This window comes from Cyclopterus lumpus, chromosome 9 (genome assembly GCF_009769545.1).
Source record: "Cyclopterus lumpus isolate fCycLum1 chromosome 9, fCycLum1.pri, whole genome shotgun sequence".
NCBI classification, from domain to species: domain Eukaryota; kingdom Metazoa; phylum Chordata; class Actinopteri; order Perciformes; family Cyclopteridae; genus Cyclopterus; species Cyclopterus lumpus.
The window spans coordinates 10,467,928-10,489,948 of NC_046974.1; the positions used below are offsets into that span (position 1 = coordinate 10,467,928).

At 41.5% G+C, this 22,021-nt stretch overlaps 2 protein-coding genes across 7 annotated transcripts in view; one reads left to right on the forward strand and one right to left on the reverse strand.

The window, feature by feature from the left end:
* Positions 1 to 5,392: 5,392 nt before the first annotated feature.
* Positions 5,393 to 7,930, reverse strand: neflb (neurofilament, light polypeptide b). Of its 2 annotated transcripts, none has more exons than XM_034541908.1 (4): positions 6,860 to 7,930; positions 6,590 to 6,714; positions 6,073 to 6,470; positions 5,393 to 5,997 (listed from the first exon to the last, which is right to left on the reverse strand). In XM_034541908.1, exons 1-4 carry the CDS (start codon positions 7,928 to 7,930, stop codon positions 5,825 to 5,827), a joined length of 1,767 nt encoding a protein of 588 aa, XP_034397799.1. In that variant the 3' UTR covers positions 5,393 to 5,824. The 2 variants fall into 2 exon arrangements, with proteins under 2 accessions (XP_034397799.1, XP_034397800.1); XM_034541909.1 differs by having other exon boundaries at positions 5,400 to 5,976.
* Positions 7,931 to 9,271: 1,341 nt separating this feature from the next.
* cabin1 (calcineurin binding protein 1) overlaps positions 9,272 to 22,021 on the forward strand; it is a 34,090-nt gene continuing 21,340 nt past the window's right edge. For 3 of the 5 annotated variants that reach the window (XM_034540820.1, XM_034540821.1, XM_034540823.1), the window contains exons 1-27: positions 9,272 to 9,477; positions 10,046 to 10,104; positions 10,213 to 10,305; positions 10,423 to 10,536; positions 10,851 to 10,985; positions 11,104 to 11,284; positions 11,390 to 11,519; positions 11,636 to 11,785; positions 12,138 to 12,445; positions 12,535 to 12,709; positions 12,801 to 12,934; positions 13,470 to 13,687; positions 13,930 to 14,002; positions 14,227 to 14,417; positions 14,529 to 14,666; positions 14,831 to 15,019; positions 15,123 to 15,365; positions 15,488 to 15,641; positions 15,734 to 15,849; positions 16,100 to 16,261; positions 17,450 to 17,656; positions 17,826 to 17,971; positions 18,134 to 18,395; positions 18,571 to 18,741; positions 19,738 to 19,827; positions 19,966 to 20,126; positions 20,224 to 20,435. In XM_034540820.1, the coding sequence (XP_034396711.1) occupies positions 10,102 to 10,104; positions 10,213 to 10,305; positions 10,423 to 10,536; positions 10,851 to 10,985; positions 11,104 to 11,284; positions 11,390 to 11,519; positions 11,636 to 11,785; positions 12,138 to 12,445; positions 12,535 to 12,709; positions 12,801 to 12,934; positions 13,470 to 13,687; positions 13,930 to 14,002; positions 14,227 to 14,417; positions 14,529 to 14,666; positions 14,831 to 15,019; positions 15,123 to 15,365; positions 15,488 to 15,641; positions 15,734 to 15,849; positions 16,100 to 16,261; positions 17,450 to 17,656; positions 17,826 to 17,971; positions 18,134 to 18,395; positions 18,571 to 18,741; positions 19,738 to 19,827; positions 19,966 to 20,126; positions 20,224 to 20,435 (4,156 nt within the window). In that variant the 5' untranslated portion in view covers positions 9,272 to 9,477; positions 10,046 to 10,101. The remainder of the gene's footprint in view (positions 9,478 to 10,045; positions 10,105 to 10,212; positions 10,306 to 10,422; positions 10,537 to 10,850; positions 10,986 to 11,103; positions 11,285 to 11,389; positions 11,520 to 11,635; positions 11,786 to 12,137; positions 12,446 to 12,534; positions 12,710 to 12,800; positions 12,935 to 13,469; positions 13,688 to 13,929; positions 14,003 to 14,226; positions 14,418 to 14,528; positions 14,667 to 14,830; positions 15,020 to 15,122; positions 15,366 to 15,487; positions 15,642 to 15,733; positions 15,850 to 16,099; positions 16,262 to 17,449; positions 17,657 to 17,825; positions 17,972 to 18,133; positions 18,396 to 18,570; positions 18,742 to 19,737; positions 19,828 to 19,965; positions 20,127 to 20,223; positions 20,436 to 22,021) is intronic. The other 2 variants (XM_034540822.1, XM_034540825.1) reach the window with 1 other exon arrangement.

Below are 22,021 nucleotides of genomic sequence, written 5' to 3' on the forward strand. Positions count from 1 at the left end.
GTCAATCGATAACTGTAGCCATTCCTCATAAATCCTCAAATGAAGTTAAATTAAATTCAGGGACGTTATAATGAGCCTGACCCGTCCCCCGCTTTGCTTCAAGGACTCCTGATGTGGTCGGCGCTCCAGTTTTAGAACCACTGGCACACCATTTGACAATCTAGAGGAGAATAATTAATTGAAACCAGAGTTATAAATCACTGATGTGTCATAAATAAGTTATTAGCAGGTTATTGTTTTAATTTGAAATGAGATTGAATTACAAACTCCATGCTGCTCCTCACATTGACTGGTTTAAATGAGACCTTAAATCGGCGTAAATGTACTAAAGCTGAATTTGTAGTGAACTGTGTATAACTGTATAGTATAACTGTTCATAAAAGTAAATGGAAGTAGGCCTATGATCAAAACAATGGAAATAAACTTCACGTCCATCAATGAGGCTATATTGACTTTAATTTAAATGTCATTTCAACAAGGCCATGTATATCACACGTAACGCCCACCCTCTGCAGTGGGAACTCATTTCCAGCTGCTGGCTGAAATCTGGTAGCCCACTGAGCCTTTTGTGTGCCCATCATGCGTGTGAGTGTGTGTGCGTGTGTTTTCTGCTGTCGCTGTCAGCCAAATGGTGCTGTCAATAATGTTCAGCCATCCAATGCTTTTGTTGTTTGGCAGGGTGATGTACATTTCCCCCGTCTATTGTGATGTGGTGCATTAAAACACAGCTTAGTGAATTAGCACAGACACAATACAACACAGTCTGATTGACAGATATTGACTCATTATTTCACAGTATGGCAACTCCAAAATGTTAGTGGTCAAACTATAATCACGCAAATAAAGACATTTGAAAGAGTATGCCTTTATATAATAACATGTTCCAATTGATGCCTTTTTCACCACACAATACAAAAGCGAAGCACAAATGTGTGATACTTTTTCTTTTTTTTCCAACCCAGTGTATTTAGTATTTGCCGTTTGTTTGACAAACCTCACAAAGCTCAAGGATTCCAAACACATTGACAAGCTCATCCTTAAAATCAGGTACTATAAATGTATTTTGCAGCTATATGTACAATTTCCAAGGTTATGGCTTTGACGGTTCCACATGATTATTGTGACCTATTTCTGGCTGAGCTCTATTGGAATTCCTTGTGAGGGGACTTCAAAACTGCTCGTGCCCTTTTCACCTCTGATTCTCTTTATTCCCATGGAAAATTATCTCACACTTCTCATCAAATGTTGGGCTATAAGTTAAAAAACAATCAAATCTGCAAAAAGGAATACAATATTGCCATCACCTGACTGCTGTGTGGTATTGCATTACATGTTGTTGTGGCATGGCATTTTAAATATATGCTTCTATGAAACTTAACTGACCACTCTTAACTCTTCCCCCGCAATATCGTTAAAGGCAGATCATTAAATTTAGATGGGCTGCTGGTTTGGGTGTGTGTTGATGCGTGCATGCCTCGCATTAATGTGTGTGACAGCTTGACAAGCAGAGTTGAACTTTAGAGTGCGTCCATAAGCCCCATCAGCAATATAGACAGGCTAAGTCTTCACAGGAGATCTCCACTCACCTTCATCTTCAAACCTATATCAGAATGTGTTAATACTCAGATGTGCTTCTATTAAAAACCCCTGGCAAGGTGCAGCATCTTAGTAATGTTGGTCAAAAAAGATCCATGTGCAGATGTGCAAGTTAAATGGAAACAGGTGCATTTGTGGATCCAGAGCCAGAACAGCTGAATGTAAAGACAGATTGCTCTCATGTTCTGCATTAAAGTAAAGTGTTGTGGTGCAAGTGGGCTGGAGTTATTGGAGATACAACAATTAAAAAAGGGAAAAGCTACTGTTTTTGTCTGTTTATTTCGCCTAAGGGTCTCTCAGTGTGTTACCAAACAGATACATTATGAATGAAAATTCAGCTTGACAGACATCTGAAATAATATCAAATATACTGCCTATTCACCATTCACTTTCCTATACTCGAGCATTTGATTAGCGTACATGCTTGAGTGCTTGTGTCTGTGTGTTTTATTTTTATGGAATGCAAAAAGATGAAACACATCATGCATCCATATGTATGAAATGAACCATTTGAATAAAGCTTGACCTGATTTGACTCCAATGTTTTTCAGTGGCTGACTTCAGAGGCAGACACTACTAAACACAGGGAACCGTGATTCCTATGATGATGGACTACAATCCTTTAGAGCCTGCTGAGTGGTAGGGCTCTAAATAGTGATCGTAGCCCACTGAAGTGTTCAATTCCTGAAACAAAAGCAGATAAAAGACCTAATGGATTCATGGGTCCACTGCCAGGACCGCATGACACCAAAGGCAAAGTGGGCCTCAGCATCCACCTTGCTGTCTGGCAGCAGATTCAGGTAATAGCCTGATCCCACAATGTTGTGCAGATAGATTAATGCACTATCTGGGCACAAGGGCTCAACATTCTGAGGCACAAGTGGATTTGTTCTTGATTTATGGTGCAGCATTATCCAAGTTTTCCTACAGAATGTTACACACATTTGGGTTTTTAAGGCACTGACATCAGATGCTGTATGTGTGTCACCATGCTCACCGTGTAATGGTGCAAGCTGTCCATATTTTGATGTTCTTATATTCACACCTTCATGAATTCCTGTGCATTTACTCAGCATGCATATATCCTCTGACGTGTGAAAGGTACAGGCTTGTTAGATAACGTGGTATTTTGCACAGAAATGTCTCAATTTCAGCTTAAAGAAATACAGACACGACAGCTGGACATATACATTGTGTTAACGCAAGTACGTTAGGATTAGCACATTTGTAAGTCGAACATCTCATTTCCAGGTTGTGATGCATGAGAAAGGATGTGCCCCACGGCTCCCATATTTGTCTCCATCTGTGTCAGTGAAGCATCCTTGTACCCCTGTAGTGGGCACAGAAGGCCATCTGCAAACTGTATGTGCACCCCAGAGGAAGCAAGTATCTATTTTTAGAGTGAGAGAGTCACATTTTTTAATGAAATAGTCTCTGTCTGCTGTCTTCCGGGCCAATGTGAAAGCTTGTTCGACAGAGCCTTTTAATTAGGTGATTCTCCGAGATCAGCAGAGGGAGCCACAACTCTTATCTCAGACTCCCTTTTTCTTTGTGGAGACAAAGTGGGGCAGTCTGACAACCAGAAAGGCAGACTGCAGCATGACCACCCTCACTGTCTGAACCAGGAAGGAACAGTCTGAGAGGAGTGCACACCCACATGTAAATATGCTTCTCAACGGCAGGCGCCTACTTCTGAGAACACTCAAGTGCAACATTTCACCTTCGCATCCATTTGGTTGTGAACTTAAATGACCTCATGTGAGTACACAAGTAACAACCAGTGTTGATGCTACCCTGGTCCAAACACTCAATCATTGTATTGTGTATCCTCGTGAAATACAATATGCATTTGTTGAAACGGAAAACGTTTCCTTGTTTCATGACTCTGGGATTAAGCCAGCTTTTAGACAACCTGCTGTTCAATTCTAGGTATATATACAGTATATGTCAAGAAGTGTAAAGTTGTTTTTACATTTGTTATATCTAGGTGTGGTTATGTCATGTAATTAGGCTATCTAGAATGTGTTGTGACTTCAGAAGTCCCCTATAAGAGTCAAACACAGAAGCGTTTACGTTACACATACAATACTGCAGTACCTTCGGCTCCTTGTTTTTTTATCAAAACATCTTACGTCTGGGAGATCTCAGTGGGCTTCAATGATGGACCTCCTTCCCGCTGACATATGCCCACAAGAGAAAGAGGGAGTTATAAGATGTTTATACGAGTCCGTTTAGAGACCAAATATGTCAGATGAAAGACGGGGTGAAACTCAATATCTGAGAGATGAAATGTAATAAAAAGAAAAATACAGCTTTGCTTTGATGTGCTACATTTAATCGAGGATCTGTGTCTCACCATGCTCACACACCAACACAAAAACACACACACAAACACACACACACACACACACATACACTCACACTTTACTATATCAATTGTAAAGAGCTCTATCACTTCAGCATTCTGTATGCAGGGGGCTTTGTGTATTAAAATCATGCCTGAAGTGCATCACTGTTGTACTTTTAAATCAATAAGAAAACATTTACAGTATTGCTCTCTCTTTGAGTGGTGAACGGTGTGAGTAAGTTCAGCCAATCTCAATGCAAAGTAGAATTTCTCGAGATTAATATCAGTGCTCCTTTGGGCTGGGGCTGGTCTTACTATAGCAACAGACAGAGGAGGATAATTGAGCTCAGATTGGGGTAAACTGAGGACAGGAGACTGAATATAGTTTAGGGGCTTGCTTTGACACATGCAAGATTGTCTAGTACACGTATACCACATGTAGAAAAAGAGTTATGTGCATATGTTACAGTTATAATAGGATGCAATATTACAAAGTGTTTGTGTACATGTGTGTGAGAGCTTGGGGTTCATTTGTGTGATGGGGATTGCATCTCTGCAGATGCCTACAGGAAGCCCCTAGTCTCGCCACCTCTTTGCTGGATAAAAAAAACTCTGTCCTCTGTCAAGGTTTAGTGCAGCAAGGTATTTTTCCTGCTTCTCCTCTTTCTCTCTCCCTCCCCATCATCCCCCCCCCCCAATTCCTCCCCAGCCCCCTAATGAAATTGCTAACTCTCCTCCTCTCTCTCTCCCTAATGAAATTGCTCACTCTCCTCCTCTCTGCCCCTCCTCCTCTCTCTATTGCTGTCCCGTGTGAGTTGACACTTGGCCAGATTCTTTGGTGCAGCAGACTAGCTGAGTCATAAAGGTTTCAGTGCGCCCTGATTTATGGACAGTGATGTGGATGTGGGTGATGCAGCAGGAAAAGCACTGGTGTCAGCTCACTGATCACAAAGAGACTCTGGACCCATCACCATCAGGCCAGAGACGACCTGCTGACTTGAGATAAAGACAAAAACGCCCCTGTTACTCATTTCTCACCTAGACTGATATAGCAAAGTCAACATTTAATGAGGTTTTATTGTCAGGTTATGTTGAATTTTGAAGCTTAATATTGTCTGTTTTGTGTGTGTTTTTCATGCATTTTGCTTTCAAAGGTGGACTTTTGAAAGAACCTTCAACAATCCGGACTCGCTGACTACTGGTTTGCTGCTGCCCTTTTGTTCCCAGTGAATTTATGACTGATTTATCAATATGGATAGAACCAAGGGTTCTTTGGCTGCCATCTATGTTCTTTTTCCACTAACCTGCATTAACATTCTGGTGAAAGAATTTAGCTAGTAAAACTATTTATCCTTGCTTGTGAAAGTGAGTCACAGAGTTGGACATTGAATACAATTTCCTGATAATATGTTCATTTGTGACACTTCTTTAGAAATGAAAAGCCTGTTTTGAGTTGACAAGGCTTCAAGGCTTTATTATAGTTCAATGCAGCACATCATGGATTTAAAGCACTAAGTGAGGACTTGGAGTAAGGCATTTCAAACTGGGTATTGCACATACAGAGAGTCTGCAGGCATGTCTTGGTAACTGTAAAGCACACAGGTGTTAGGGTTGCAAACAGATCTCCTCAAAGCAGAATTTCTATGTCAGACACATATCACATACTATCTGATTTGTTTTTAACGTTACATTTCTTTGCTGGCACAGTTTGCGCACATGCTGTTGGTCACTCAAGTTGATCATACAGAGAATTTGTTCGGCATCATGTTGTCTTCGATATTCAAGAGATTTTTGGTTTGAATTAGAGAGATATCTTTGTACATATAGAGCACCAGAAAAGACATCCTCCAGCTACACTGCTAACAGGTGTTTTTAAAGCATTTACATTTGAACTTTTTCATCTGTTGTTTTTCCACATTTCTCTTCGGCCTCCACATCTTTTTGTTTTTTAGTTTCCTCCTCCTTCTCACCCACTTCATCCCCCTCTTCCTCTTCTTGAGGTGGGATTTCTTCTCCTCCTTCCTCGACATCTTCTCCATCCGCTGCCTCAGCCTCTTCATTTCAAAAAGAAGAGAAGTTAGAATTAATTTACTACTACACATATGCACATAGAAATTAAACACACTAACCTTCGTCTGCTTCTTCTTCTCTCTCATCTTGTTTTTCCTCCTCCTCTACTTCCGCCTCCTCCTCTTTCTCATCCTCCCCCTCTTCTCCCTGACCTTCCTCTGCTTCCTCCTCCTTCTCTTCCTCTACCACCTGCTCTACCTCCTCCTCCTCTTGCTCATCGTGAGGAGGGCTGGCCTCAGCCTGCTGTGCTTGGCTTGCGGATATTGTTTCCTCTGTGGAGATTGACGAAGTATAGAAGCGGGAGCTCATCAGGTACGGAGCTGCAGAGCTCAGCTGAGACTGCAGGGAGAACGGTGTTCTTCCATAGGATGGAGGAGCGTACATGGCGTGGGAGTAAACATTGAAGGACCCTGGTCCAGCCACATTTAGACGGTTCTCCTCTCCTTCAAGGAGATTCCTAACAAAATAGGCAAGATATGACATCAAGTGAATGAGATGCCGAATTATTGGTGCTTATGGTATTCATTTGAATTACAAGAAAATTTAAAAACACTGTAGAGTGTAAAAGTTGTGTACCTGTAGGCCGCAATCTCGATATCCAAGGCCATCTTCACGTTCAAGAGGTCCTGATAATCTTTCAAGTAGTGAGCCATGTCATTCTTGTTTGCTCTCAACTCATCCTCCAGTTGACTTATTGCATCCTGTATAGAAAAGTGACACGTTAGTGGAATATATATATATATTATATAGACTCATCTCTATTGCAAAAAGAAATTCACTGAAATCATTTTATGATGGAAATAATTCAAGGCTGTCCCCTTATTTCCATTTATTTATGTTACTTACCTGCAGTGCAGAGATCTCAGCACTCTGTTTCTCCTCCACGTCCTGTAGCTGGTTTTCAAGAGCTTGATTCATCCCACGACCGGCATCAATCTCCAGAATCCTAGCTTTGAGAAGCCGACGGTATTCTGATACCTCGTCTCTGGCGTTACGTGCGCTCTCTGTTTTGCGAGATGTGCCAACAGTCATCACATTTACCTTGTTGCTGAACCATTCATCAGCTGACTGAAGGTTGTGATGTGCCAGCTTCTCATACTGAACACGGATGTCACGGAGAGCAGCGGACAGGTCAGGTTTGGCGACCTCCATCTCCACTGACACCTCTGCGCTGTACTGTAATTGGGCCTGCAGCTCTGCAATCTCACTCTCGCAAAGGCGCTTTAGGAAGGCCAGCTCATCCAGCAGGTTACAAACTCGTTTCTCCAGCTCAGCATGGCCCAGTGCAGCCTCATCCACTCCCTTCCTGGCGTCCATGAGTCTGCCCTCTGATGCCTCTCTGCCAAGCACTTCGTCCTCATAGCGTGTTTGCATGTTACTAAATACATCCTCCATCTCATCCTTGTGGTCCTGGGCTGCTTGCTTCTCATTGTGGGCCTCTTCTACAGCGGCACGGAGCTGGCGGATCTCATGCTCATACAGGGCCCGGAGGTTGGATGGCTCTGTGTGCCTCTGTCTGAGCAGCAGAAGTTTAGTCTCCAACAACTTGTTCTGCTGTTCCAGTTCATGGACCCTCTCGATGAAGCTTACAAAACGGTCATTCAGGTCCTGCAGCTCAGCCTTCTCCTGGGTCCTAAGTACTTTGAACTCAGAGCTAACCTGGGCTGCTTGGTCAAGGCGAAGCTCAGTGACAGCTGCAGACACTGGAGCAGAAAGCACAGAGGAGTAGCTGGAAAAAGCTTGGTTGTGTGTTGGATAACTTCTGCGTAAAGATGCATAGGAAGTTATTGGGGCAGCGTGGCTTGAGTAAGCAGACCTAGATCCTATTCCTCCTCCAGCTCCATATCCTGCACTGCGCACAACTACCCTCCTCTTGTAAGTAGAAGGGAAGTAAGGGCCAATGCTGGTGGAAGTCATGACTTGAGAAACGGCCTGCTCTATGTCTAGGAATGTAGCTGGGTTGACTGCACAGTGAATCTGCATTACACTGGCTTTTATAGGGCCAGTAATGACTGTGACGTATGCTATTTTTTGCAGGCATGCTGACAGAAGGAATTACTAATGGTGCCAGCAAGCCAGTCTCAGCCAAGGGAGAGATGGGGTGGGGTGACTGAGGATGAGTGTGGGGGATGGCGGAGGAGGGGATAAGTGGTGGAGCAACAAGGGACTGCAACAGAGAGGGTCACTGAGGACAAAACAGTAGACACTGTTACTCCTAAAAACTGCAGAAGTCGTCACAATGTATCTCAATAAATCCTGACAAAGACATAATGTGTCTGCCATGACACTGTACTCTTGAAATAATGCTGGATGGAAGAGAGGAGGAAACGCTTGCTTTGTTTTGCATCATCTGTTTGCTGAAGAATATTATTAACAATATAATTAAGATCTAAGTATCACAATTGAATGTAAAAGCAAGTCAATGCCAGAAAATCAGCTAAATAGCAAACTTGATAAATCCTGCGATTAAATAAATATACCTCAATCTTAGAGAACACATTTTTTACTGGTTTATAAATTAAAAGTTTGCCCTCTAGTGGTTCTCATGATACCATACAGGTTACACATTATACATGCCGACTAATGTATAAAGCAGAGTGCACTGATGTATAATAAATGATTCCCGGCTCACTGGTTATTCCTTGATTCAGCTCATATGAACTGCATGTAGAATAAACCCAATCTCTCAGAGAGTATAGGTTGTGCCTTGTTGTAGCAATAGTGCAGGCTATTTAATATGTATTTGCATGATTGAAAATATAATTTAAAAAAAATTCACAGGTTTTGTTTATCAGCATGAAAACGGGTATCTTTCTGACCAGGCTATGATTGGTTAAGGCTGCAGAAAACACCCTGAACAGGGAATACTTTACTTTTACTATATGAAGGCTGCCGATTTGATCACCTTTGTATTGTAATACCCGTGACATTATGCAGGAACGTGTCTTTTGTGGGGCTTCCATGAGGAGTATGTCCACAAATTCCTACAGGCTAATATCTGTGCTTTTAAATATTTTTGACATATTTGAAAACGTGTTTTCAATATGACCAAATGCACAGGTCTATATCATTAATTTTGTTTCTTTTCCCTGTTGCAATTCGCCATTTCAAAGCATTTACCTTTGTGGTCATTGTAATTTTAGTGCTATCAGTATTTGGTTCTGTGGTTTCATCCAATAACACAATTCATGATTGGTCACATGAATACACCCCCAGCGTATTGACCAATGAGGGATGACTTTACTAATTGGCGGGTAGCAAATGTGGTGCTGCGACGCAAACAAGTCGTAACGTTAACAATAACAAAGGATGAAGAATAAATGAAGTTACAAACTTGTTTTGTGCTCGTTTGTGTCACAAGTCCACATGTGACAGCGGTGCTTTTTTTTAAAGACTTGTTTTAGTTGTAGTAGGTTAGTTAACTAGTAGCGACGATACAAATGCGGTTGAAACGGGAATGAACGGTAAGTCGCTCAGCTTTGCGTGTGATGGACAACCCGGTAAAACAATAACGTGAGCTAACGTTAGCTCGTATAATGTGTCTGCTAATGTCAGCCATCTCTGGCGGTTAGCCGGGACTGACGTGAGCTGTTAGCAGTTGGATTTGCTCACGTTTGCCAAAGAGGGAGTTGTATCGACCGGGCTGGTTCGTGGAGTTCACCAATGAAGCTTTACAATGTGAACGTTACAGTCCCCACAGCAGAGCTAAGCTAAGCATGCTAAGGTTCAGCTAAGTTAGTCGGTCTCAACACCTTCCTCGATTAGAAATGGTGTCCAGCCATATCCGCTGTCTCCAGCCGGTTGTATTGATCTTCTCTTTGTCGAGTTGGGGTTTATTTATGTCTCATCCACTGAACACTACTCTCAAATGAATGAACATTATAAGGGCTGGACTGGAATTGGTAAATAAAAGAGTCTTTGTGTGGGATTGTCTGGCGACGGGACATGCATGTTTTTTTCACGTAATGTCACTATTTCTCTTTTCCTGCTTTTATCTTCCTCCTTTTTGGGGGTTTCCATTCATTTATTTAGATCCAATCAAAAGTTGCAAGCTGTGAAGGTGGAAGGTCAGCTTGCCACATATTAGGATGGTAAGGCTTTAAATCATTGAGTTCATCCTCTAGCTGTTTTTGTAGCAATAGTTACAAACTCCCCCTCATACGTTATATATCTGCCTCTTTTTTCTGTGCTCTTTACAGATTCGCATAGCAGCACTAAATGCTGCTTCGACAGCTGCAGATGAGTCTCAAGACCCCTTGAGAAGTAGCAAGAGTCGGACAAAAGAGGCTCAGGTACTGACAGTATGCAGATGAATCAGCAAGTTTAGGCGTATCCGCTGATGCGGACGTTGTTTTTTCTTCTGGAGATGTAAATGAGTTGTCTAATTTTTCTTCTATTTCTATCTGCAGGAAGCTGAGGCGTTTGCTTTATATCACAAAGCTTTAGATCTGCAAAAACATGACAAGTTTGTGGAATCTGCTGAGGCCTATCATGAGCTTCTCAAAACGCCACTGCTCAAAGAGGTAACATATCACAGTCTATAGTCCTGGCAATGCCGTCATTTTCTCACAAAATTTGGTGTTGACTGAATTCTGCATGATATCCAGAAATGTCAGGGATTTAGGATTTTAAAGAACCCAAATGTACCCTCATGATAACATAATTCACATTCAGCAGACAATCAGAATGAAATGTTCTTCGCTTGTTAAGTAATTTGGATATGTTAATTTGTTATCAGTTTTAGACTATTGATGCACTTTCCTTCATATTACTTAAGGTCTTGAGGTGAACCTGTATTTGTTTAGTGCCAAATCTGATGTATCCTCTAATATTTTAGGCCATGCCCTCTGATGATCAGAAAGTGGGTCTCAAGCATCCTGGACTGATGTTGAAATATTCTACCTTTAAAAACTTGGCTACTATGGCTGCATTGCGGGATGATCTGGAGACTGCTATGGAGTTTTATTTGGAGGTAAAACAAGTGCCAGTTTAATCATTGTTTTCTCTCTTTTTTTACAGCTTTGTGCTACTCAATGTTTTATTTTGACGCACTTGATTAACTGAGTGTGACTGCTCTGTTCTTTTCTCAGGCAGTTATGTTGGATTCCACTGACGTGAACATGTGGTACAAAATTGGTCAGGTGGCTGTGCGACTGGTGCGCATTCCTCTGGCTCGACATGCCTTTGAGGAGGGATTGCACTGTAACCCGGACCACTGGCCCTGCCTGGACAATCTCATCACTATTCTCTACACACTCAGTGACTACACCTGTATGCAATCATCCTCATAAGCTCTTTGCTGTGTTTCCTCTCATTACCAGTGCAAAAGCTCAAGTATATAAAGAAAACTAACTATCATCTGCATACATTTTCCAGGCTGTTTGTACTTCATCGCGAAAGCGTTAGAGAGGGACCATTGTTACACTAAAGGCCTGGTGTTAAAGGAGAAAATATTTAAAGAGCAGCCCTGTCTGAAGAGGGACACAATGCAGATGTTCATGAAATGGTGAAGCCAGCTCCCTTTTTATTTATTCCTCCATTTCTTAAGAATATGCTCTAGCTGCAGCACTGTGCTTTCACATCCCTGACAAACTTCTGTCCTGTGGTGTGGGTCATTTGCAGTGATATGTCTATTCACTATGTGGAAGTGGAGTTGGAAGAAAGCAAATCCATTGTGGAGGAGGCACAAGAGTTACGGAAGCGCAGACAGGCTCTCTCTCACTCTGAACCAAAACCAGACCTTGTCCTGGTTCAGCCCATCCGCTGCCTGTCGTGAGTTATTTTACATTTTATGTCACATTTTGAGTTTATGTTATTTGTCTTTCTTAGGCTAGACCAATTACTACTACTAGTAGTAGTAGTAGTAGTAGTAGTAGTAGTAGTAGTAGTAGTAGTAGTAGTAGTAAAGCTAGAGATTGCAGAACCAGGATATACTTAACTTAAATTCTTGGTTGAGCTCCTCTGACATTACAGTAATTTTCTGGGCTCAATTTTGTGAACCTTTTCTCCTCGTGGTCCTAATATCTGGTTTTACCCATAGTTTTTTTTTTCCCTGTGAAGCTGTGACCTCTCCTTTTTTAAAGACAAGTTGAGCTAATAATAATCAACTGTTTTTGTTTCTCAGATGGAAGCACGTGGGGGAGAGCCTTCTTGCAATGTACAGACATCAGACCACATGTGAGCCACCTCGCCCAAGTCTTGGCCGCAGAATTGATTTGTCCGAGTACCGGGACCCAAACTTTCTCCAGAACCTCCCCCAACCCAGCAGCCCTGTCAGTGTGGGCCAGATCACCGTGCTGAGCAGCAGCCCTAGCTCATCTCTGCCGCCAATGGCCCTCCCTGAGCCAGCAGTGCCGCCCCTACCCAGCATTCAACCTCAAATTACCCCAGCTCAGACCACTGTGGAGGTCACCACTTCCGCTCCCCCAATTGGTAAGAGGATTTGCATATTGAGCCACTGTATAACCAATTTTCTGTAAGATTTTCTGTATATATATTTTGAACCTACTGAATGTTCACAGTGACGGCAATAGACGTTTCACTGACGGATAAAGTGAAGAAAGCTCCGAAAAGGAAGCGAGTAGAAGATAGTGGGGACACGGCCAAGCGGCGCTCGGCACGTGTTCGAAACACAAAATGCAAGAAGGAAGAGAAGATTGATTTTCAGGAGCTGCTTTTTAAATACCTGCCTTCCAGGTATCTTAACATTAAACCAAATATATAATGCATGAATACATAACTCGTTATAGTTTTGTTTGTTAAGAACTATTTTCATTGTTTTTCTTAGGCTAAAGAAGTTTGATCCTGATAATGATGACGAGAGTCTGAGTAATCTAGACACTCAGTGCGATAGGAAGGAGGACATGCAGCCTCTACATGGGAGTTGCCTGCCTGCTGACTCGGTGGAATACATGGAATCTGGTATGTGGGGCATTGTGGATATGTTTTTAAAATACACTGTTGTGCCATATTGCTGTTGGCCATATTAACAAATAGGAATGGCAATATGACCTAAATCTTCTATTATGATATAGGTAATTTCTCAAGGACTATATCACTATATATCCCTATATAGCATTCTTTCTGGTAATATAATGAATAGTTATAATGAAGTAACCACATGGTAAAGCCTATTGTATAATCCTGTGTTAATTGAATGTTAAATTTGATAAAGAATTTAAGTGCAAAAAATATAGAAACGGTCTTAAATTAAAGAGAAAAATAAATATTTCCTTATACACTGTTTGGTAATAGCATTTAACTGAGTTGTATTTTAAAATGTGATGTCGGGAATTTGAGCTAGTATATGCTTGCTATATACAATGTATAGTATACATTTTGTCTCATAATATATCTGAATATAATGATTTCATCACAATATGTTTCCATCGAAAAACGATAAATCAGTGTACGGAATGCCCAACTCTAATAACAAGCTGCGCTTTCCCTTCTATAGAACAACATGATGTCCACAACTTCCTGCTCAATAATATGACCAATGGTGGTTTACTGGATGTGATGATGCGCTACCTGAAAGCAGTGGGTCAGAAGTTCATGGTGGAGTGGCCTCGGGGGCTGACTGCTGTGGCACTGGAGGTCCATCAAACCTGGAGGAAGCACAGCAGTGGTCTTCCTAACCCTCTGCTTCGGGACTGCAGCAACCAACACATCCGGGTAAATGACAATAAAACCAGTTAAATACTTTAATTAGAATTTTTAGTATTTAATTAAAGATTGTTATAAATGTGTGAGACTCACTCTGGATACAATTTGGGAATGTCTGCATACTATAGAGGTTTACATCTTCTTGAATTTGAACCAGGGACATAACTGGTTTAAAAACAAAATCAAACTTGGCTTTATATTTTGCACCCACAATAACTTCTGATGACTGTCTATATCTGCTACATGTACAGGAAATGTTGGCAATGTCCTTGGCGTGTATGGAGTTGCAGTTGGAGCAATGGACACACAACAAAGGGAAGACTGGTAAGTACCAGTTAGCGATCGATCCCTCATTATTTCTGATTGGATTTGGACAAAACGTGGTTGTTTGATGCATTACAGTACTGGTCTGCAGTATGTTGACGCAACAGTATTTAGCCTAGAGGGGCTACAATGTGTTTTTTTTCATGTCATATCTCAAGGACTACTGACTAAGCTTTTAGCAAAAACAAAAGTTAGAAATCTGTTATACATCTTTCCTTGTCTAGTGTCTCCAAGAAGAAGCAGCAGCAGCATTTGTCCCAGCAGTGATGAAGCTGACTCCTTACCTGGGCAGCACTTCCAGAGTGATTTGTTACTTCTGGCCTTAGGTTCATCCCAAAGAGACCTGTTTGAGAATGACTGGCTGGATGTTATGGTGCGCTGCTACTGGCTCAAGGCACGATTCTTGGCTCTGCAGGTAAAATCTATATTGTGTGGTTTATTTTTGCTTAACTTTTGATTACACAAGCCCTTTCCTATTCGGCTCAGCCAGATGTGACTTGTAAGGCAGTGTTTTGTCTTTTCTCAGGGAGACATGGAGTTGGCCCTGGAGAGCTATGATGTCTGTGTTGGTTTGTTGCAAAGCAAACCAAAGACCACTGAAGGGAAACATTACACCATCAGCCTGCCAAACCTTTGTGTAGATGCAGCAATCTCTGTAGAGGAGGTCAGTGTGCTTAACTCTTATTTACCAACATACTATAATATTATGAAAATGTTGCCAGTCCATAGGTTTTTTATTTTGAGTAAGAACCTCTTAAGAGCTTCCAGCTGTTTTGACTGTGGGTTTCTTTTGGTTTGTGTCTGTCCCCACGCTAACACCATGGACAGATTGACAAGAGGCTGAAGTCTCTGGAGCGTTGCCAGTCTTTGGAGGAGATCCAGCGTCTCTTCGAGTCAGCTGACTTCGACTCTGTTGTGCGCCTGCTGCAGCCCACTCTTAATTATGGCAACCGGAGTAAACCTCTAGAGTTTGTGAGCTCGGCACCAGAGCGGCCTGCTCAGCTGATGCTACTGCAGGTTGGAAATGCTACAACAATATTGACTGAAGCTATATATCTTTTTGAATTGTGTCACTGTTGACACTTCTTTGTTTAATTTGGTCTCTCCTTCTCTGGCTTAGAATGCACTGTTGAAGCTGCAGGATTACCAGCAATGTTTTGAGTGCAGCGAGTTGGCTCTGAATGAAGCCCTGCAGCAGCTCAACTCTGCTCCAAACAACTCTCCCCCCAGTAAAGAGGAGTGGGTCAGTACTATTGGAAAGTTGCTGGATAGCACTGAGATCTGCTTCATCAAGGACACAGAGCTCCTAAGCAATGTCCCCCACTTCTCTTGTATGGCTCGACTAGCAAACAATCTAATTCAGGTAAGAAGAGCCAAAGAAAACATTTAGTTTCCTAAAACATCCGTTAAAGTGACACTTTGATAAGAAACTGATCTACCTCTCTGGGATTTAAAATCTTTGTGTGGCTGTTTTTGTATTTTCAGCTGATCGATCTGAGCATGAACAATTCCGACGAACCAAAGGAACCTTATTTCTTCTCTGTTCTGCCTTGGATCATCTTGTATCGCATCATCAAACACGAGGAGGCTGCTTTTAACTGTATGCTACGACAGCATATATCTGTAGGGGATGATGAAGGTTTGTTGCCTTCTTGCTTTCATGTTTCTGGGTTTCCCTTGGTGTTTATGCCATGGTAGTCACACCGAATGACCCCTTTGAGTGTTTTTCAGATGGCTCGGATACTCCCATGCTGCCCTCCTCCCTGATGCTTCTGAACACAGCCCATGAGTATCTTGGCCGTCGCTCCTTCTGCTGCAACTCGAACGGTGCACTCCTCAAGTTCTATGTAAGTCTGTTTGTAGACTCTTCTCTGCCCGTACTGTATTCTGACCACAGCTTGCATATTTTACTTTTTAAAATGTTTAATATTGTACTTGCTATGCATTTCTGCTTTTAATTGTTTACATAACGCATATATATATATATATATATATATATATATATATATATATATATATATATATATATATATATATATATATTTCTGTTCACAATTTGAAGAGTTTGACAGAGTGTTATTCTTCTGTTTTTTACAGGTTCAAGTTTTGAAAAAAGAGGTAGCAGCCTCTTCCATCAATGACTCTCATCCCTACAAAGAGGAGTTGGAGATGGCCTTGGAACAGTGCTTTTTCTGCCTCTATGCCTACCCCAGTAAGAAGAGCAAGGCCCGCTACCTTGAGGACCACTCATCTCCACAGGTCACTAACTCAGATGCTTCTAAAAGTCTCTCTCGTCATGCCTTTTGAATTAATATATTGGAATGAGGGGGGCTGCACAGTTAATCAAATATTAATCGCTATTAGGATTTTGGCTTCCCACAATGAAATCGACATGATACACTGTGATACTGACATCTAATAATGCGTGCTACGCTTATAGAAAACCCTGCAAAATATTAAATCAGGCTCTTCCTTAACTAATAGCCAGCAGGGTGCAATCAAGATGTTTCAGCTTAACTTTTGAAAGCAGTGCTCTGTTGATTTAACTGTGAAAGTGCAATTACATAATTTGTTCCCTAAAATCAATAAATCATGATCTCAATGTTGATCAAATGTAATCATGATTATCATTTTGGCCATAATTGTGCAGCCCTAGTAATTAGTTTCATGAACCTGAAGTGTATATTATGTAATCTAAAATGCAAAACCAAAATACTCCAATGTGGCTGAGCTGCTATTTTGATAATAGCCAAAGGGTGTTAAAGAGGAGGTGAAATAGTGAAGAGGTGGTGAAAATGGCTCACCGCTTTGACTAATTGGTATGATTTCTCACGTGTGTAATCCGCACACAACACAAAGGTCTGCTTCATCCATTAATGCTGTTATGTAGGCTTGTAGGGTACGCCTGTCTGTCATTGAATTGAAATGTCATTAATGACATAATAGCGTAGATTCACTGAGTGAGAAATGTGAACACATTATAGAACAACCACAAACAACATACACGCACAATCAGATCAGCCGCACTTCACTTACTGTTTGTTGTCCACGTCTGGCTCCACCTTTTCAAGCTGTTTTCAAGAAACCCTTAAGATGCAAAGATGTTTAGCTAATCTAGCATCTGTTCTCCTTGTGAATAGCTAGATATTAACTCATTTAAAAAAGATATGAAACTCTGAGTCAATATCACATGCCAATGTGATGAAGCTTGGGAGATACATCCCCTGGTCTCATGTGTTTTTGTAGTGCATGTTTCCAGCCACCAGGTGGGTGTCATTTCCACAGTTGTGTATCAGTGCGCATGTAGATGACTGGCATTCTGACTGTAATCATGCATACACAGTACAAGCCAGGAGATCTTGATCCCACTAATTTGCTCTGGTGCTGTGTGTTATACAAAGGACTATGGCACCAATGTTTACTCTGGAATCATTCTTTGTTTTGCAGGTTGAGTTACTGTGGTGTGATGCCCTCTTCATGTTCCAGTATTTCAAACCAAAGTCACTGCCTGAGTTTGACAGCTATAAGACCAGCACAGTGTCTGCAGAATTGGCCAATCTGCTGAGGAGGTTTGCTGGCATCGCCCCCACAAGTGACTCCCCCATTCTCACCATGGATGAAGTGGCAGCCTACATAGAGGGCATGACAGAAAAGGTCAGTTGGTTGGCCCACACTGAATGTGACGAAGAACAGTGACTCCGACATCCTAAATAGTTTTAAAACTTGCTCTCTCTATTTGTAACTCTTAACTTTCTTGTAACTTATGTTTGTCACAGAGAATCATTATTTATTAAATTGTCATTGAATTGTAATCTCTTTTAAGGCCCCGTGTCTTCCTGAGGGTAGTGCTCCTGCACCTCTGATTATCAATGAGATCTACTACCTGCTGGCTGATTACCATTTCAAGAACAAGGAGCAGTCCAAAGCCATCAAGTTCTATATGCATGACATATGCGTGTGTCCCAACAGGTAGCTCATTTCTCTACAGTAATGTCAATGATTGTGCACATTACAAAACATTGATTTATGTTATGAATATTATCAAATACATTTGAATGGTTCGTCATCCTGCATTTTACAATAATAATAATAAGTGCAACGACTTTACTAGAAACGTGTATCTTTCCTCAGGTTTGACTCCTGGGCAGGTATGGCTTTAGCCAGGGCCAGTCGTATTCAGGAAAAGCTCAACTCCAATGAACTGAAAAGTGACGGTCCGATATGGAAACACTCCCAGGCAGTGCTTAACTGCTTTAAGAGGGCCCTGGTAATAGACAGCTCCAACCTGTCTCTGTGGATCGAGTACGGCACCATTTCATATGCGCTGCACACATTTGCTTCAAGGCAGCTCAAGCAGTGGCGCAACGAGCTCCCCCCAGAGGTGGTTAAACAGGTAAGGGACATGTGACATGTCCCCTATGTCAGTTTTTCCACGTGTGTGTGCTAAACGGATGTTGCATCCATCCTGTCACTTTTTGCTTGTTCCACACGTGAATTTGTTGTATAGTAAATGGATCCTTTGCCGTTAGCTAAATTACTCATGAAGGCTCCACTGTGTGTTGTTTCAGATGGAAGAAAGGAGAGACTCTATGTTGGAGACAGCGTTTCAGTGTTTCCAGGGAGCTTCCCGTTGTGAGGGTGACAGTGATGAAGAAGAGTGGCTCATTCACTACATGCTCGGGAAGATAGCAGAGAAACGCAAACATCCTCCTGTGGAATATCTGCAGCTTTACAAAAAGGTAAACAATTTCAGGTTATAAACAAAGATACCTGATAAAACTATAATTAATGTTTTAAAAAAAATGTTTTTACTGTGTATGTGTGTGTCTATATCTATCTATCTATCTATCTATCTATCTATCTATCTCATACATACATACATACATACACACACGTGCAATGAGTCCCGCTATGTTAAAGAAACGCACTATATTTTCACATGGCAAACAGTTGTTTGATACTATATTAACGCTCTGGATAGAAAACCTTTCAAAGGATATTTCATTTGCTTTCAATTTATGTTTTTCACCATCCTGATAACTGATTTTCGACTTGTACTAGGGGTACTGCTCTCTCTCAGGACAGAAATATAGGCTTCTTTATGCTTAGAAGAAATGATGGAAATCACATTTTAACACTAAAATACACTATTGCTTATACGCAATGTGACCACCATACACTGTCTGATTTTCAAATTAATCAATTTCCTTGAGTTTCCTGTCCTTTCTTTCCCTGAGGAAAAACATATTTCTAACTACCGGTACTTCAGTTTAATGGACAATAATTTATTAAATTCAGTAGGGAACATTTTATATAATTGCTTTTATATGATGGTAAAAACCAGGGAAATAATAACCGTAGTTGAAAGAAACTGGAATAATCCTTTGGTTGATTGCAGAATGTTTTCTTGCTCTCCCAGGAGTTGTTTCATAACCCGCCTACAGAAACAAAGATCGCTGCCCTTCCGCCCTCGCAAGATGCTTTTATCCTAGAGAGAACAGTGTATGGAGTTAGTCATCGCTTAGATCCTTGGAGGCAGATGAACCTGTATGATAATAATGTCATGGAGGTCAGCAGAGGATGAGTGGGGCAGTTTGAACACGGTGAACCCTGATGTCCGCACACATGGCCGTCTGTTACTTCTTAGTGTGCTCCTTCCCTCCATTTGACCTGTTAATTTGTGTTGCCAGATGATTGTGTTGGGTTGGTAACTCGCTCCTCTTTTATATTTATAGGCAGCCCACTATCTGCATGAAGAAGCTGCTCGGTACCCCCGAAAAATCCATTATCATAATCCTCCTGACCTGGCCATGGAGGCCCTTGAGGTAAACTACATGTTGCCTGTCGCTCAAATAGTTTGTGTCACATTGATTGTGTTAAGTTTGATAACTTTATAAAGGCATTGACAGTTAAAGACATTGTGCACAAGACATTTTTTTTTTTTTTCAACTTCTTTCTTCTAGTTGCATTTCCGTCTCAGCACCACCACTCTAAAACTATTAGAGGGGGATGTGCCTGATCGGGAACACGAGCTCTTTTTCAATTTGCTGGTCGAAGCCGCTACTGGGCCATTTGCCAGGGGGGAGGAAAAGAGCATGCCAAGCATGCCTAGGTCCCTTGAAAAGTAAGTCACAGAGATATAATCCAGCAAGAAATACAAAAAAAGCATTCAGTTTTACGCCTGAAGATTAATTCTAAACGTTGTTCTTGATTCATTGCAGGGAGAAACCCCCCTCCATGACGGATGAAGACTTTAATTGCTCGTCTGTTTGCATAGGAAACGTCCTTAGCTCCTCCCACATGTCAGCTGCCACCCCAGGTCTGACATCCCCGCCTTACGTGGCCACGCCGTTTGACCATGATTACGCCAAACGCAAAACACTCCGACGGCAGCAGTGGCAGCAGCAGCGGAATGAGGAGCAGCAGGCTGATGGTACAGTCCCAGTCCTAGACACTGTCTCTGGGGTTGGGCTCTTTACCCTTTCTGCACTGGGACAGGAAGCCCATTGGGGAGTGCTCAGATTGCTAATCACCATGCTTAATGGCTTTGGTTTCAGTTACAATGATCCCCATGCACTGGGTGATTGGGATGTGGTGAAATGGGCAATATGGCTTCTGATTATTTGACTAATTTGCTATGCCTGACTGTGTGTGTGTGTGTGTGTGTGTGTGTGTGTGTGTGTGTGTGTGTGAGAGAGAGAGTGTGACCACTTTCTAGTCATTGTTTGATTGCTGGTCTTTTCTTTCCTTTCCAATCATCTTGACTCTCCTAATGTTTTAATTGTTGCTTTTTTGTAACTTCCTTAAGCCGATAACATCGTGGAGACATCGCAGCAAATTCTTAATGATCCCGATTGTTGATTCACTGTGTGTTGGTTCAACAGAGTGGTTTTGCATTTTCAGAGATTCCTGATGCTAATGCAGAGCACTTTACTAATAGGAACCAAGTCCTGATTACACTGAATATATATTCATCAGCAAGCACCTGCCTTATTATTAAAACCTTTATTTAATCAGGTAATTTATTGAGGTTAAGATCTGTTGTGCAAGAAGTACAGCAAAATAAATGAGAACAGAGATGACACACAACAAACCAGCAAGCCAACCACACACAATCACATATATTATACAAAACTACAGACATCTCTAAAAAGGTTCCCAATTAATCATCCGATTGTTCAGTTGAGGTACTCTACACAGTAGTTCTGATATACAGGGAAGCTTTCAGTGTTGTACAACCTTCATAGAAATGTGTACTTTTCTCATGAAGCTGGATGTGGAAATAGAAAATGACTGTTTTTAAAAAATAGACTTGATAGTGGCATGAGTAATGTGTTAGATGTACATTATTTCCTTCAGTAATGTACATCTAGTACAGTGTGCGTGTGTGAGCGATTAACATTATAACTGACCTTTTTGAGTCGGGCACATAGAGCATCTTTATGTATATACTCCTTTTTTTTTTTTCAGTCATAAACTTACACATTGAGTTAAAGCAGCCTAGATTTAGACTTCAGGAGTTAAGATTTTGTATTGCTTGTTACTCTGTGCAGAGTATTGTGAGATGTAAGCCTAAATGCTGACCATTTTTTCCATTTGACAAAAAAACCCTGAGACATCTGTTCACCCTTCCCATGTGTCATGTTTAGCTTGAATGTGCAAATAACGCAGCCATATTGCCCATGTTGCCAGTTTTGTCACCCTTTCCAGATTCCTTCCTACCTACCTGCCTGCTACCTCTTTGCCTGCTTGCTTTTACCACCTGCTTTGCCATTTTATATGCATGTAGTTCTAATGGGGTGAATGTCTCCACGACTGCACAAAGTCGGTCCTTTATCACACTTCACTGAATTGTCTGGTGTGTTATGTGGTTACATCTTATTTAATTTTGGTGTGGGCTTAATTTGACAGTCAAACTCTCTTTAGTTATTTCAAAATCTCGTGAATCATGTGGGTTGCTGTGTTCCACTAATTGGATATAATTTCCAATTATGGCCAATTAGGGTGAACATATCAAGC

Coding starts and splice junctions, on each gene's coding strand:
- neflb (XM_034541908.1), bottom strand. CDS start 7,930: ATGACTTCCACCAGCATTGGCCCTTACTTCCCTTCTACTTACAAGAGG. Junction 6,715..6,859: donor CTGAGATCTCTGCACTGCAG/GTAAGTAACATA, acceptor TTTTCTATACAG/GATGCAATAAGTCAACTGGA. Junction 6,471..6,589: donor ATCGAGATTGCGGCCTACAG/GTACACAACTTT, acceptor CTATTTTGTTAG/GAATCTCCTTGAAGGAGAGG.